Raw genomic sequence first — 15143 nt, 5'->3', positions numbered from 1 at the left:
ACTTAAAATTGCTGCTACAAACTGCGATTTCTTCTGCTACAAAAGCTGCTACAAGAAGCCAGTTGCCAGTTCCACCACTGAGAGAAAAGATAAAGAGAAAAGATAAAGAGAAAAGATAAAGAGAAAAGATAAAGAGAAAAGATAAAGAGAAAAGATAAAGAGAAAAGATAAAGAGAAAAGATAAGACCCGGTCCCAGCAACAACCACGCGTCCAGTCCACCAAAGGGGATGCTGGCTGCAAAAACAGATAAGCGGCGGAAGCCGCGCTCGCTTCACCTTCTCCCCGCGCTGCTTTTGAGTGGGTACCGCGCAGTGCCTGCGTGCCTCGCCTTTGTGTCCTGTCAGCTGACTGAGGATGAAGTAATAGACCTCTCCCTGCCTACATCATCAGAGCATGTGTTTCTGGTCCGATGGGCAAAACATGCGCCGTACCGTACCGAGGAGGCTCACACCAGGAGAAGAAAGGCTGCGAGGCGTTTCGAATCGGGTAACAAAGGTGGTGGGGGAGCGCTCAGCACCAGAAAAACCGGTTCAGAACCGAAAGTCGATGATTTTGCCCATCGGGGCACACCTTTTTGATGTCACACTCGAGGAGAGGTCTATTGAAGCGACAGGCGCTGACAACGACGATTCGTCGGAAGGTGACGATTGTGAGCAGTTGTCCCAAATGCCGAAGTGCACGGTGAAAGAAGCCGCAGAAGCCTTGTCCATGCGGGAGGACTTCTGTGAACAAATCCCTGACGGTGCGTGTGCCGCGGAGCACCTGGCAGCTGTTAGAGCTATCGTAGTCGCTCAAATTCGCTCGAAAAAGCAGACGGTGATAACAGATTTCTTTGCCAAATAAAGGTACGTCCTGTTGCGGCAAACATTGTATTTTGTTGTTCATTCGATAATTCGACATTAGGATAATTCGACCATTTTTCGCGGTCCCGTCAGTGTCGAATTAACGAGCTTTTGCTGGTCGGGTAGTGTGGCGGGAAATACATGCCTCTCTGGTATCTTGTGCGTGTTCATGGTCATCTCCGCAAGCAGCAGGGTTGCAGCTTATTAGGTTTAGGTTATTGAGCTGATTAGCACAACCCGTTTTCCTTCCCTGTAGTTTTATGTTCTTTAGATCTGTCTGCTACTGTCTGTAGCTATCTGTGTCAATTATTCAAACCAAGACTTCATGTTTGCCACAGTATAACATTTTTTTTTTTCTTTCATTCATTTCCTATTCACAATTGAATAATGCCTTGTTCCAGGAAGAAGTAAGTGAAACAAACACTTTCTGTGTCTGATTGCTTTTTTATCATTTTTTTCTTCTTTTGCTTGTGATCTAAATGAATTGGAACTGGAGTGGGAATTTGTTTTTAAGGTGCTGTTCAGAGGAGTGGTCTCAGAGTGCTGTTTATGTATGGTTTTTAAAAGGTAACAGTATTGGGCAGTGTTTTCATTGTTAACTTGTGACTAAAAGAAGCCTAGTACATAGGGGAGTTCTAAATATATTTAGATGGGTTATGGTTTATGGGGGTTTAATGTCCCAAAGCAACTCAGGCTATCAGGAACACCATGGTGAAGGGCTCCGGAAATTTCGCCCACCTGGGGTTCTTTAAAGTGCACGGGCATCGCCCAGTACACGGGCCTCTGGAATTTCGCCTCCATTGAAATTCGACTGACGTGGCCGGGAATCGTAAATATATTTAGCGTAACAGTAATTGTTCTTGAAAAAACAAAACAAAAACCCTTCTACCATTGTTTTGCATAACCTTCTAGATTCTAAGTACATCTGCTTCTCCTCACTGCTGACATAGAAGCAAGAAAATACATGCTCAGACATAGGCTGGGGGCTGTGAATTGCATTTTTGAGGTCACAGACTGAAGGAAGCTTGCAGCCTTTAACCCTTTCAGGTGCTACGCAAACGACTGCTTACACTGCGAATTTGCAAGTTTTTCTGGGAGTGTGATACAGCTAACAGTGATTTCTTTGTTTGATATGAATTTAGTGCTCTTCTTATTGCAACTGGTGTGCTTTTTCATGTTTGCCAGGGGGAGCAGTGCATAATATTTCTGAACACAGTGAGCTTGGTAGCATGTCCATCGACATACTTATGTAGACAGGTTTTGTCACTCATAATATACTAATTTATTTCTGTGTTTCTAGTGTCATGTGCACCTTTTGAAAAAAATATGATCCCCTCAAGTACTCATTTGACAAATCAGACCCTGATACTTGGTGTTTCTATTTCCAGCTATTGTAACACTTTGGATGAAATGTTGTACATGCCTTTAAAAAAATAAGCATTGACATTTTGGATTTCAGACCTTGAGGTCTGCATGAACTATTTAGATGAAAAAAAAAAATTCTGGAGAAATGGCAAGTACTAGCACCTGAAAGTGTTAACAAAGAGGTTGTTTTCGATTATGTAGCAAGCAGTTCTGTGCATAGGTTTATTACTGATGTTTATGCTAGCACTTACTACTCTGGCACTTACTGCGTTAGCCATTATGCATGAGCTCATTCATTGTTACTGGTCATGTACATGTACACTGCGTGCAGCCTCCCAGAGTTAGATGCTAGCTTCAGTCAGTACTTGGAGAAAGCAACACTTGGACATTTGCATGCAAGGGGCTTTTGCACTGGTAAACGAGACGTGGTGCAGGGGTCTATGGAGCTTCCAGTTCTCTACTTCTTGTCACATCTTGAATTGGCCCTGCTGACATCCTCTTTGGTAGTGCTCAGTCTTCGACTGGGTTGGGGTCAGGCACTAGCATTAGAGCTGCTGCTGTATCATGGTCACATTTCTCAGCTGCTAAGGAAACCTAGAACAGATACCCCAGTTTTCTGCCTCCTTTTGTATTCATAGGTGTCTTTGCAGAAGTATGCACCATAGGGCTGTTTGTTTAACGGTCTAGTTTCAAGATTTCAATACCTAGGCCTGAACCATACTTGCAGCTTCTGATGCTGTCACATTGGTAGTATCGTGAAGCAGTCTGCCAACTGATTTTGTTATTCTTTGCTCTGTTAAATATCTCTTATAGAATTCATGAAGTATAAGTTACATCGGCAAGCTTAGCGCGCTTTGTTTTGGTATTTCAAATTTACTAGCTTCAGCTACTCTGCTTTCGTGTGCATGCTGTGCCGAGATTAGTGTGTAGAGTAGGCTTGTGCAAATAGTGGCTTTTCGTTAGAAGTGAATTCGAAGCGAATAATATTTTTTTTGAATAATTTTGAACTGAATATTTTGAGTACTTCTAGCACTCAAAAAAGTCTGAACGGCACACAGTAGGCATTTTCAAAGTCATGTATTTTTCTAACACACAAGGCCATTACATGAAAGAAAGACGGACTGCATTGAAGCTTTGCTGCACTCATTGACGATATGTCGACCTGTTGTAAAAATATGCATAGGAAATTAGGGGGATGAGACCTACATGTGGCGCCAACCTAATTGTGAGGTGTGGACCTATTTGTGAGATCTGTGACTGTTGGTCTTGGCAGTTGCCTTGTTGCGCGGCGGTTGCTTTTAATGGTGATTCGTGGGCACCTGTGTGGCATATGTGTCGTGCGCCCAGTGCCACCCCGCGTCAGACTTCGGAAAGAGGCACCCATCACCATGTGTCTCGTGCTGGCTTCGTTTCATGCTCATGCCATCGCGCTTGATTAGCGAATTTCGCGCAGAGAAGAGCGGCTGCGACAGCTGCACTCAGCTCAGACTTGTCCCCTAGAAGTCACATGAGCTGCTGTGCCAGTTCTGGCCCGTGTGCGTCACGGGTAGTGCAGGGGCTGCCACCTGCCAGGTACAGTTCTGGGCGCTGTTCTTGCGTCTGCTCGCGTCTGCTGTTGTGTGCACGTGCAGACTGGCTCTGGCATAGACGAGGGCACGCACATCTAGGAAGTGTCCAGAGGTTGAATCTAATCCACACGAAGCTAGCATCACAGAGCCATGATTGTCTTGATATGAATATCTCAATATTTCGAGTACCAAATATTCAGATCAAATTGGATAGGAAATACTTCACTGGTTGACCCAATATTTGAGAGTGCACTAGACCTGTGTGAACATTCGATGTAAAGTCAGAGGAAGTGGGAACTACCTTTCATGTTTACATTTCTGTCTGACTTACTACGACCCTTTTTTCTTCAAAAATCTCTTGTTGCAAAAGCGGCAATGTACTTCTGTTGCTAACTTTGTTCTTTGTCCTTATATTCCTTTTATATTCTGAACTTCTTTGTAGGTGCATTTGAGTTGTCGGAAGGCCTGAGGAGCCCCCCTAAATCATTCACTGGAATTTACTTGCTGCTGTTGTACCCTTCGGTATCGGGTACGCAAAAACAGAAAGTAGTTCAGAACTGTGTTTAGTATTGGCACAGTCTGGTCATCATATGAAGGAAACTGAAAAAAGACGTGCCTCTTTACACTACACGTCTGACCTTGGAACCCAAACTAACTCTCAAGTTTACTAGCATGAATTACTTTGCTACATGCATGACTTGCTGAAAGTTCTTGAACATTTGTCCATTTGAAGAAGTTAAGAATACAGTAGAATTTTTTTGTTAGGTTTTCCAAGATATGCTGAGGAAAGTAGAAACACAATTATGCGTCCCCAATTCATGCAACGACCCACATTTTTCAACGAATTGGCGTGGGCCCGGCAAAACTCTAGTAGGGATAATGTATTAAAAACCTGATTATATAACGAAAAAATATGCACGCCCCGCTTTGTACGACGGCTGGTGGGAACAGTCCAGATTGAGATACTCTGGCGGAGCAATTTATTGGCAGACGTGACGTCAGCAAAGTTGGTTCCAGATCGGAATCGAGACAGAAACGTATGCGCAACGATGCGAGCGAGCGCGCGACGGTCTGTAATCCCGGTCCTGCTGACGGCTTGGACTCGAACTCCGTGTGGGTGACCCGCGGTCGTCGGTGCGAGACTGCTCACCTGGCCAGTTTTTCCGAGTGCTTCGCTGACGAAAGCGTTAGGGAAATGAATTGTGCGTTCATACCAGCATGAACTTATTGCACAGGTGGTAACACATGTAGACATTTCTGCGACCATTGGCATCTAGTTTCAAAGCGCTTTCAGTGCGGGCACGTTAGGCCTAGCGACGCCGAGCGAGCGGCACATTCACGTTGCAGGCGATAATCGTGTTTTATTGAAGTGAAAGCTTCACTACAGGACCTCGTGCTTTGATTGCTGGCTGCCTAGTTTTTACCTTCAAATGACGTCGAGCTTCGAAAGCCAAAGAAAGGCGCATAACTGGCCCCTGGGACAGTGGACACCTTAGTCACAGTTTAAGCTACGAAACCAATGGAGCGGGAGCTTGGAAAGCAAAGGAAGGGTGCATAACTGCCCTCTTGATGCAGTGGGCACCTCAGTTGTGCTTTAAGCTACGTGGCAGTAGTGACAGATGTGCGCTGCATGTGTTGGCATGGACAACGTTGTGCCAGAAACGCGGCGCTGAAGCCATAGGCCGTCGGCGTTTACAGCATTTTACACTCCGTTGATTTTTAGGAAAGGAAGTGCGCATAACTGGTTCTCTTGGTCGGTGGATGCCTGAATCGCTTATAGGTACGTGGGGTGGTGAGAGAGAGACGTGGGCTGCATGCATTAGCACTGACAACATTGTGGTAGACACTCAGTACTGCTGCAATAGGCTGCATCGTTCATTGGGTGAGCAAACTCTCGCGATCAACCATTAACTGCCAGGGTGACAGGGTGGGTGCGCTGCCTCTGCAGTGTCCGGAACACACTTGGCGTTACAGACGCCAAGCCGCTTATAGCTGCCGGATACGCCATAGCTTTCGCTTTTTAACCAGGTTAAGCAGTAGTTGAACCACAACTAATTTTTTTGTTGCGTAAGCAATACTACGCCAGATCTAACCGCTCATCACATGGTCCGTGGACCCCCCCCCCTGCTCCTCGAGGAGCCGCCGCCGCGCCTAACAGATGGTGTGACGTCAGCCTCTCCATTGCCATGGCGACGCGTGATGTCAGCTTGCTCTCTCCACCTCAGCCAGGAGCAGCCGGTCGTGCCGCGCTCTTCGAGGAGTCTCGCCATGGAAGGCACCGACGAAGAGGGTATCTCTGAATCTAGTTGCTCTACTGCTTCTGAACAGTTTAACTCTAAGGCGACAGCCAAGAGAGCTAGGAAGAATGCAAGAAAGATTACAACGTGCCCAAGAGATGGGAGAACAACGAGAAGAATGACTGCGGAAACGACGAGAAGCCGAAGCAGCTAAACGAGCTGTATCGAGTTCAGAAGCTGAGATTAGGCAAGCTAAACGGAATGAAGCCAAGCGGATGTGACCAAGCATAACATTGTATTGCTTTTGCAACCAACCAGGTTTAACCAGAGCTAAACCACACCAATTTTTTCTTTTGTGAAGCAAATTTCTAGTACAGACATAGCTGCCTGCTGCTGCGGAGTGACAGCGGTTCTAGAAGAAAGCCGGCGGCTGTGTGTGGTCTCAGAGCTAATTCTCGCAGAATGAAAACAAGCGCTTTTATAACGTGCGGAAAAAGAACTTTAGTCACAGTAGCGGACGCATTTATTACACAAATGCGTCAGTTGTGCGAGGTTTTAGGCTATACAACACCTGGATTATACGATAGTTTCACGCGGTCTCCTCAAAGTCATTTAATCGAGGTTCTCTTGTATTACCTTGGGAAACTTGTGATCCAAGATTTTCAGTAGACTCAAGAATTCAGTACAAAGGCACTTATTGCCACTTTCACCTCCTATAAAGGCTGGTTAGTGCTTGTTGGCACAAGATCTGAAGAGCTTTTTTGATGCTTGTGTACTTCTATCCACACTGAAAGAAACTTCATAAATAACCAATCCAATGATGGCGAGGCCAAAAGTAGCCTGAACATCTTCAGTCTCATCTTCATTTTCGGATGCTTTGACCCATTGCCCTTATGTACCACAGAGAAGCCGCCCTGGCAGCTGACTGCCGCAGGGCTTCTTTTCATCTTGCGTGTCCTTAGGCTTGGCCCGTTTGTACATTAGTGCACCGTCACTATTTGAGGTTGCATCACCCCATTGCACTGGCATTGCCCAGTGCACTGATGCACTACAAAGCAGCCGCCGTGGCAGCCTACAGCCGTTGCGTTTCTGTTCATGTCACATGCACCCAGGCTTGGCCTGCTTATATGTTAACACAGCTATTGTTGGTCGCTAAAGGTATCACACAGTCAGCATTTGGCAACATACTTTTCGGGATATGTTATATGGGAATGTATTAACCAAAAGAACCATTAATACTAAAGTTTGGGTTAATTAATTGTCCATTATAAAGAACAGCACACCAGAAAATGCTGTTTCTTGAGGCGCTGTTCTGCATTACAACTAGAAGAAAAACAGTAACCCTACTTGACATTTTAGGGCGGTGTCATTGGCAGCGGCGACAGCATGAGAGAAAAATCCTCGGACAAGCAACCTAGGCCATGTGACCTTGTGATCTCATCACAACCTGCCCACCAGGTTGTGAGTAAACTGTCCACCGGGGCAGGTGGACAGTTTACATTAATGATTGGTCAAGAGGTGTTGCTCATCTGGGGTCTGACAAGCCCCACTGATGACTTTGTTTGAAACAGCCACCTGCGGGGGCAGTGCCGCATCGCTTAAACGCTGCACCACTGCACCAGGAGTGGTATGAGGACTCCCAGCAATCTGTGAATGTAATGTACAGATTGGCCAATTCCCCATACATGGGCATTAACCCATTAACACTACCGCATCATACTCTTAAGGCGGAGCTTAAACATCCCCTCTAGTTTTTATTTCTTATGATTTTGAACATATGAACTGGGGACAAGCAGTGAGGTTCTATTTTATTTCCAATGCAATGTCTATGTGGTGGTCATTAGCACAGCTTTGATGCAATGATTGAATCCCACATGTTATGACAGGCTCATTGCATGAACAAGTTTCATGCAATCCTGGAAGCCTGGAACCCAAAAAACTCCAGGCCGTGTCCACAGGATAGGATTATCCTCTGCATGACGGCAGTCTGTATTCTCTCGTTTTTCTGTACCATGTTTGACTAAAAGCAATCATTGCACTGTATGTGCACATGGCACCAAAATTTAAGATGTACTGTGGGCCTTAAGTTGTGAAATGTCTGATCACTACCCAGGTACCTGAGTGTGTAACGGAGATGTCTTCTAGACTTACCGCCACTGTGAAGGAAAAGATGAAGGAGCTCGAAAGAAATGGTGAGGGCTGACTATTATACCTTTTGACTTCTTTCATTTATTATGTAATGCTACCAGGTTTATCCTCATGACATTGCAGTACATTTCTCAACAAAAAAGAAAAGAAAAACGGAAATCCGAAGACAGGTTTTTAGTGGTTTTGTGCATGCACTGCAGTAGTAGCTTGTTAAGTGTTCGAACTTGAGTGCTCAGGTCTCTACATTTACATATAGCAAACTCTGTTAAGTGCCCCCCCCCCCATCCCCCCTCCCTTTTTTTTCCAAATTCAGCTAAATCACTGAACAACATTAGCACAGCTGTGTTTGTGTGCAGTGCAGGTGGTTAGTAAATGTGGCACATCTAAAGGGTTGCAGTAACCATCAGAAGAATAAACCTATGGTTCTCTTGGATTCTTTGTTATCATTCATTACCTCTGACCATTAGCACAAATAGCAATGGTGGAACAGTGTCTTATTACATTTACATATGAAAGAGCGTAATATCACCCACCCACACGTGGTTCAAAATCTTTTGTTTGCCATTCAGGACGAGCTGTATTGCATGTATTCTACGGATGTGACTGGATTGTTTCCAAAAGATAGCGGTCACACTTAATGATTCTGCAGTGTTTGGGTTTCTTCACGGCACTGCAAGTGGACTAGCTAGAAAATTTCAAGTCATTTTTAAATAGAGCATGGCTGACAGTCCTGGTAATTCTGGTGCCAACAATCTACCTTTTCTACCAGCCTAACTGTCTGTCATCTTCACTGCATGACATTATAGTGCAGGCACCAGTATGGGAAGGCTGGTGTTAGGTAACTTGGAGCCTAAACATTGTGCTATTGTGCTGCCAAAATTATCACTGTGTTGTGTTTTTTGCATAATGATGCGAATGATTGAACTTCTGCCTAAGAAAACGTTGGTTTTCCTAAATTTTCTCCTTTTAGTGTGGCACTTGCAGTGCCTGAGCTGAAAGATGGCTTCTGGAACATATTATGCCACATTGGGCACAACAGAAAGGAGTGAAATGATGAGTGTGAGATCATGGATGGAGCTCAGTAGCTGTGCATGCAGAAGGTCTCCTCCATTTGGCTGCACTCTCTGCACCAGTTCAGGCTTTGCAGCACTCTTGCCCTTGATTTGTTAGTGCAGCTAGTGCCACCTGTACTTCGGCACTAGATTCATCAGTTCTGCAGTTCTGCATTAGCCTCCTGGTGGGTTATCTTCTCATGCAAGTAGTGCAAGGTGCTTGGCATGCTCCATAGCAGATAGCTCTGCATCCATGCTTGCTTTAGTGACCGGCACTGAGACACCAGCATACCCGTGCTAGATGCGGTTTCTGCTCCGTGCCTTCAGCAAACAGCTGAAATGACATTGCACGTGTGTGTGTGCATGTGTCTGTACATGCATATAAGCAACTGGCTGGCAGGCATATTACATATGGGTTCTGATGTTTCTGTTCAGTCTTGCACATTGCTTTACATCATTTCTCTTTTTGTGCAAATATTAAGCATGAAATGCTTTTACCTTCCGTTGTCGGCGACCTTGAGGTGACGTCGAGCCGAAACACAGAGAACATCTGGGCACCAATGTCCAGTCATCCGGTCACTCATTTCCCGTCATCCAGTATCCAAAACGGCATCATCCAGACACCAAACGAGATCAATGAGACGAGTTCTCCGCTCTCTAAGCCCTTGTACAGGACCAGCGTACAAACTCTAGAACAACGGCTTCCGCGCTGTCCCTAAGGATGGCGCCAAGGTCCCGCACACTCACGCACGAAGACTGCCCGATGCCGGCAGTCAAGGCAGCAGTAGTTCGAAGGACGTTCGGGCATTCGAAATCAAGTCTGTCACTGTGCTGCAGCGTCAGCTCATGGCATTTTCCCCTTTGGCAGGCGGAGGTATATACATGCTTAGGGAGCACTGCTTCTCCTACATTCTTGTCAGGCCTGCGTCGCGTTCTGGCCGCGTACGCTTCTGCATTGTTCTGCATTTCAGTGTCGTCGCTGTCACAGCTACTTAAGCCGAGCAATGGAGCCTGATTAAAGGAGAGGCAGGAAGCGTATTGCGTAAAGTGATTGCTTTGCGAGTTATACACCACAGCAGAAGACTGCTCGCCCCGGCCGACAGTGCCATGATTATGCGGCTGTTCACGAAAGTGACAAGGCGGCCATGGACCTGGACTGCCACACAGTTGCAGGCGATCGCTTCAACGCAACAAGAAGAAAAACCTGCGAGAGACGCTGATCGCACTGCCCTGTTGGAAGAAGAAATGCGGTTGAAGGTGGCGGTATGATGTGCTATACCCATAACCATTTCATGCTTACACCAACTCCCGATAACGGGAGAGGCAGTAATTTTTATTACTTGCTGCATGATGGAGCATTTGTATAAAAGGTGGAAGGTGAGATGTTTTTAATTATGTGGGTGATCACAATGTTTGTGATGACTCGCTGCGGCATCCGCACCTCCACTTACAAAAATTAGGGTGGGCGAGTAAAAAAAGGAATGAAAAGTAATAGTGCCCAGTCTGCACCGCTTAGAGCACAATGGGCTTAACTCCGCTTACAGTAGCGACTGGTTTTGACGTCGCCTGTTAGCCCACATCTTAGCCTGCCAGCCAGTCTGTGATGGTCAACTTCATCGACACCGTCTGCCAACAGTGAACGCGAGTTGGAGTTCAAACAAGCCCAAGTTATCAGGCAACTCTTTTCAGAAAGAACGGCGACGACCTGAAACACTCATATAAACTGTCAAAGGTCGTTTTGAGTGAGAGTCTGAATTGATAACCTCTTGAATTCAAAGTCCAAGTATTTCATTTGTTGCCTCCTCAAAGTAATCGTTGACTCCGTGACGGTCAATCCACCCCACTTTGCACAACACAACTGAAATGGCAGTGTCAAAGCCTTCATCCCTTTTGGAATTAATAAATTTCATGGCCGCTCCACGAGATGTGCCACTTTTGACAAATATGCAGCGATGAATACTACAACTAGCACAACCCTGCCTGTATGTCAAACCATGTGACAAACACAAACAACCAACCGTAGGAGACTAATGTTTCTTCACTTTTGTACTCAATTTGGCCACTGCATCGACAACACTAGTGTCAGGCTACACTCACGACACAAGAACTGGCTCATTTTTGTGAACTAGTGCAGAAAGTGCAGCAAATCAAGGAGACCAAGAATAGGCAGTTCTGCCAATTTATTATGTACTCATGGTTTCATGTTGGGTTTTCTATATTCCCCCCTCCCGCCACCGTTTTTTGTTTTGATGCATGCTGCTCAGCCAAGCCAACAACACACAGATATCTGTGAAGAACTGCATTGAAGCCACTATGTGCTAGCCAGTAACACACAATGATTATGGCCACTGCAATGGAAATAAAGTAAAAGAGGAAAAAGAGTTTAGGTCTGTAATGGGTGCCGTCTATGTGATTGTGCTTTTAATAACTGAAAAACTATTGGTAGTGTAATAGTGAGTAAAATCACTGATTTCATTGCTTTTCAAGAGGCACAAAACTAAATTGAGACAGGGGGTCAGTGTTGCTGTGCGTCTGCCCTGTTGCAGTGTTGCAGCGAAAGGAAACCCTCCAGCAGCTGCGCCAGTGGACAGAAGACTTCCTGGCCAAGGAGAAGTTGCCAGAGAGAGACTACGCACGTATCAGTGCCATGGAGCTACTCTCCAAGTGCTGTGTTGGCCTCGAGGACTACAAGGCTGCACTGACCCCTTACCTTGAACGAGAGCCCATTTGGAGGCATGTGCACAAAAGGCCATGTGGCACTTTTATAACTCTGTGTAACTTGTTGGATGATGCATTTAGCGTGCAGCATGTACTATCAATGCCACAAGTTCATGGGGCGCTGAATCAAGGAAAGAAAGGTCACATGTCTCACACAACCATCTTGGAATGGACAATGCAGTGTGTGAGCGGCACATACGAGTGCATATTGAACTGTTCAATTCTGGGCTGCTAGGTCAGGGCGCACAACAATTTGGCTTCTTCATTATTCTGTCACTCTATGAAGTTTGGGGCCTAAAGCTATTTTAAGTGTAAAGCCTGCAGAGATTTGTTATTGGCTACTTCATTTTTTCTACACTTGCACTAAGTGAAATATAACCATGTTTCATAATCATGCTGAAGAGTTCACCGAATTCAAAAAGCCACGTGTTTCCAGACCTATGCACCCTATAATCCCCCAGAATGTAATTTTTTTTGTTGATTCTATTGATGGGATCTACATAATTGCCTATTAAAGCCTTATGTGACTGAAAGTTATGAATAAACCATTTGCTACTGGATAGGAAGTTACTGAAAAAGTTGCATGCCTTTCTGTGTGTAGAATAGGGTCGAGAGTAAGTAATGCTCAGGCAATTGAGTTGGGGCGAACTCAGTAAGGCTAGTGCCATTAAATTTGAGTGTGTGGCATTGCACGAACGGTATTAAAACCTAAAGCAGTAAGCACTTAATGCCATTAAATTCATTCGTGTGGCACTGGTATTAGAATTTTATATCAAAGTGCGTTGGTGACAGCACCTTGAGCAACTGTCTCATTGTGTGTGCTTGATTCATAGTGTTGCTGAATGGTAGAGACGATATGAGTAGCCAGATTTCAATTGGTGGTTGTTTTGTGTAGTGTTGAATATTACAGTAGAAACCTGCTATAGTAAATTCAGATGTGACAAAAACTCTGAAAGAGAAACTGTGGTCCCATTTCGCCTTCTGTAGAAGACTGTACATTTTTTTTTTCAGTTATAGTAAAGATTTTTTTTCGAAGAAACGGCTATAGTAAAGAGCGTCTAGCCGTGGTGACGTACTTCCTGTGCAATTATGACAACATGGCACTCACAAGGCCAACATTCGGAGGCAAATGGATACCAAAGACGATAAAGCCATGCTGTGCGATATAGACCAAGCTCGGAAGTTGTGAGGAGAAGTCAACTTCTGGAAGTCCTTGGGGCCGTGAGGTGAAGTGCGTGACGCGCATGGAAAGAAAAGTAAAGCTAGCTATGAACACAGAAAGAAAGCAGTGCGATTCACTGAGAAAGGAAAGACAGTAAAAGTACAGTACGGAAGGGTAGAAATGGGGTGAACATTCGCAGCTCAGCAGCGTGAAGCGCAGGGCAGCATGGCAGCGCAAACAAATGGAGTCGCGGCAGCACTATGCAAATGGTACTGCCACGCTTCGACTGTGTCGTATATGTTTCTTAACGATTGCCTCTTAAACGATGCTGAGGCTACGGAAAAATGATGCTGTGTTCATGCAAAACTTTGGTTTTCACATGAAATCAAACTCGTGTGTTATATTTATAGCCTTGGTTATGTGTGCCAATGCAGTACTTCGACCAGAAGTAAAGGAAATCGAAAACGTAACATGAGATGTGACAACTGAAAAGAAATAATTATCACATAAAGGGACAATAAGAGTAGGACGGAAGGTATTTGTGAGTGTTCTTTTTTTTTGTAAACCAGCACTGTGTTTAGTAAGCAGCCACTTAATTACCAGAGAGCGTCCTCAGAGCCATGCCATAACCAACAAGATTTTTTGCTGGTCCGAGATGCTTTACTATCCAGGGGCTCTACTGCATTATTATTATTATTATTCTCTCTGGTGGCATAGGTAAACCTGGTTTTTGTTACTGCACTTGTATAGAGAGCTGTGAATAAATTATTATTATTATTATTGTTACCGTATTTACTCGCATAATAAACGCATTCGCATAATACGCACACCCCCAGTTTGGTCGCGAAAAAAAGTTTTTTTATTTCCGTGCATAATAGGCGCACACCAAAATCGCACTGTGATCAATACTGTATTCACACGATTGCTAGCAGACGCCTATTATGCGCCTATTATGCGAGTAAATACGGTATTATTATTATTGGGTCATTCCATGCCAAACATCCTAGACATTGCACTCAAACGCCTACGATTTGTTCAAAAGTTGATGGAAACTTATCGCAACGTGCGTAATATAGGCCGAAAAGAATTTTTTCCTCAGGTGAGCTCAGTTTCTTTTCGAAAAGGTGTGAAACAAGGCATCGCTCAGTAATCGATGAAAAATCTAAGTTTGTAGAGAACACTCCACAAATTTTTTAATAACATTTACACAGACCTTTCTTGCAATATGGTTCAGATAATGTATTTCTGGACAGTATAAATATTTCAAAATTTAAATCAAAAGTAAAAATTATACTATTTTTACATTAAAAAAAAATAACTTCCTCTTGGAAATTAAGAAATGCCCACCTTGCTTTCCTGCGTGTCTATTACCTATAAAAAAATGTTAAAGCTGATGAAACTGAATATATAGAAGTAAAATAAAATACTGAAGCTGCAGAAAAGTGTGCAAAGAGATGGCACAACTTACGGCGTAATAAAATAATTACGGTGTTCAAAATTTTTTCTCGCCTTAAACAAAAATCAGCTGAATTGAACCTTCAGAAATGAAAGGCAATAAACTGTTCTACTAAACTTGCCAGCTTTTGTATCTTTACTTGGACCACTGCAGAGTGAAATAAATTGGTGTTTATAGTTCAAAACGCACTTTTCTGCAACCTCAGTATTTTATTTTGCTTCTACGCATACAGATCCATCGGCTGTAACACTGTTTATAGGTAAAGACAGCTGGGAAGCAAGATGGCCATTTCTTAATTTCTGAGAGGAAGTTGATATTTAAAAAGATGTCAAAATAGCATTTTTGTGTTTTATTAAAATTTTAAAATAAATATTGAAACTGTCCGAAATACATAATATTAATTATATCAAAAGATAGAATCTGTTCAAATGTCATTAAAAGAATACACCTCTCCCTGGTGTAAACAGTGTGATGTCAAAAAGGTGTGGCCCGATGAGCAAAATCGCCCATTTTCAGTTCTGAATTACTTTTGCTGGTGTCGAGTGCTCCCCCGCTGCCCTGGCTCCCCCATTCGAGACGCCCCGCAGCCTTTCT

The 15143-nt window shown here is 44.3% G+C and overlaps 1 protein-coding gene across 1 annotated transcript in view; it reads left to right on the top strand.

Annotated features, from left to right (window-relative positions):
* The window catches only part of LOC149354488 (histone-lysine N-methyltransferase SMYD3-like), a 60147-nt gene that overhangs the window by 31232 nt on the left and 13772 nt on the right, over positions 1-15143 (top strand). Inside the window, exons 9-10 of the mRNA XM_089583342.1 lie at positions 8127-8205; positions 11760-11946. Of these exons, the coding sequence (XP_089439468.1) occupies positions 8127-8205; positions 11760-11946 (266 nt within the window). The remainder of the gene's footprint in view (positions 1-8126; positions 8206-11759; positions 11947-15143) is intronic.

Source organism: Amblyomma mixtum, chromosome 3 (assembly GCF_055824585.1).
Source record: "Amblyomma mixtum isolate Tamu chromosome 3, ASM5582458v1, whole genome shotgun sequence".
In the NCBI taxonomy this organism is placed as follows: domain Eukaryota; kingdom Metazoa; phylum Arthropoda; class Arachnida; order Ixodida; family Ixodidae; genus Amblyomma; species Amblyomma mixtum.
The sequence above is the reverse complement of the archived record's forward strand: the minus strand, read 5'-3'. Positions and strand labels throughout refer to the sequence as shown.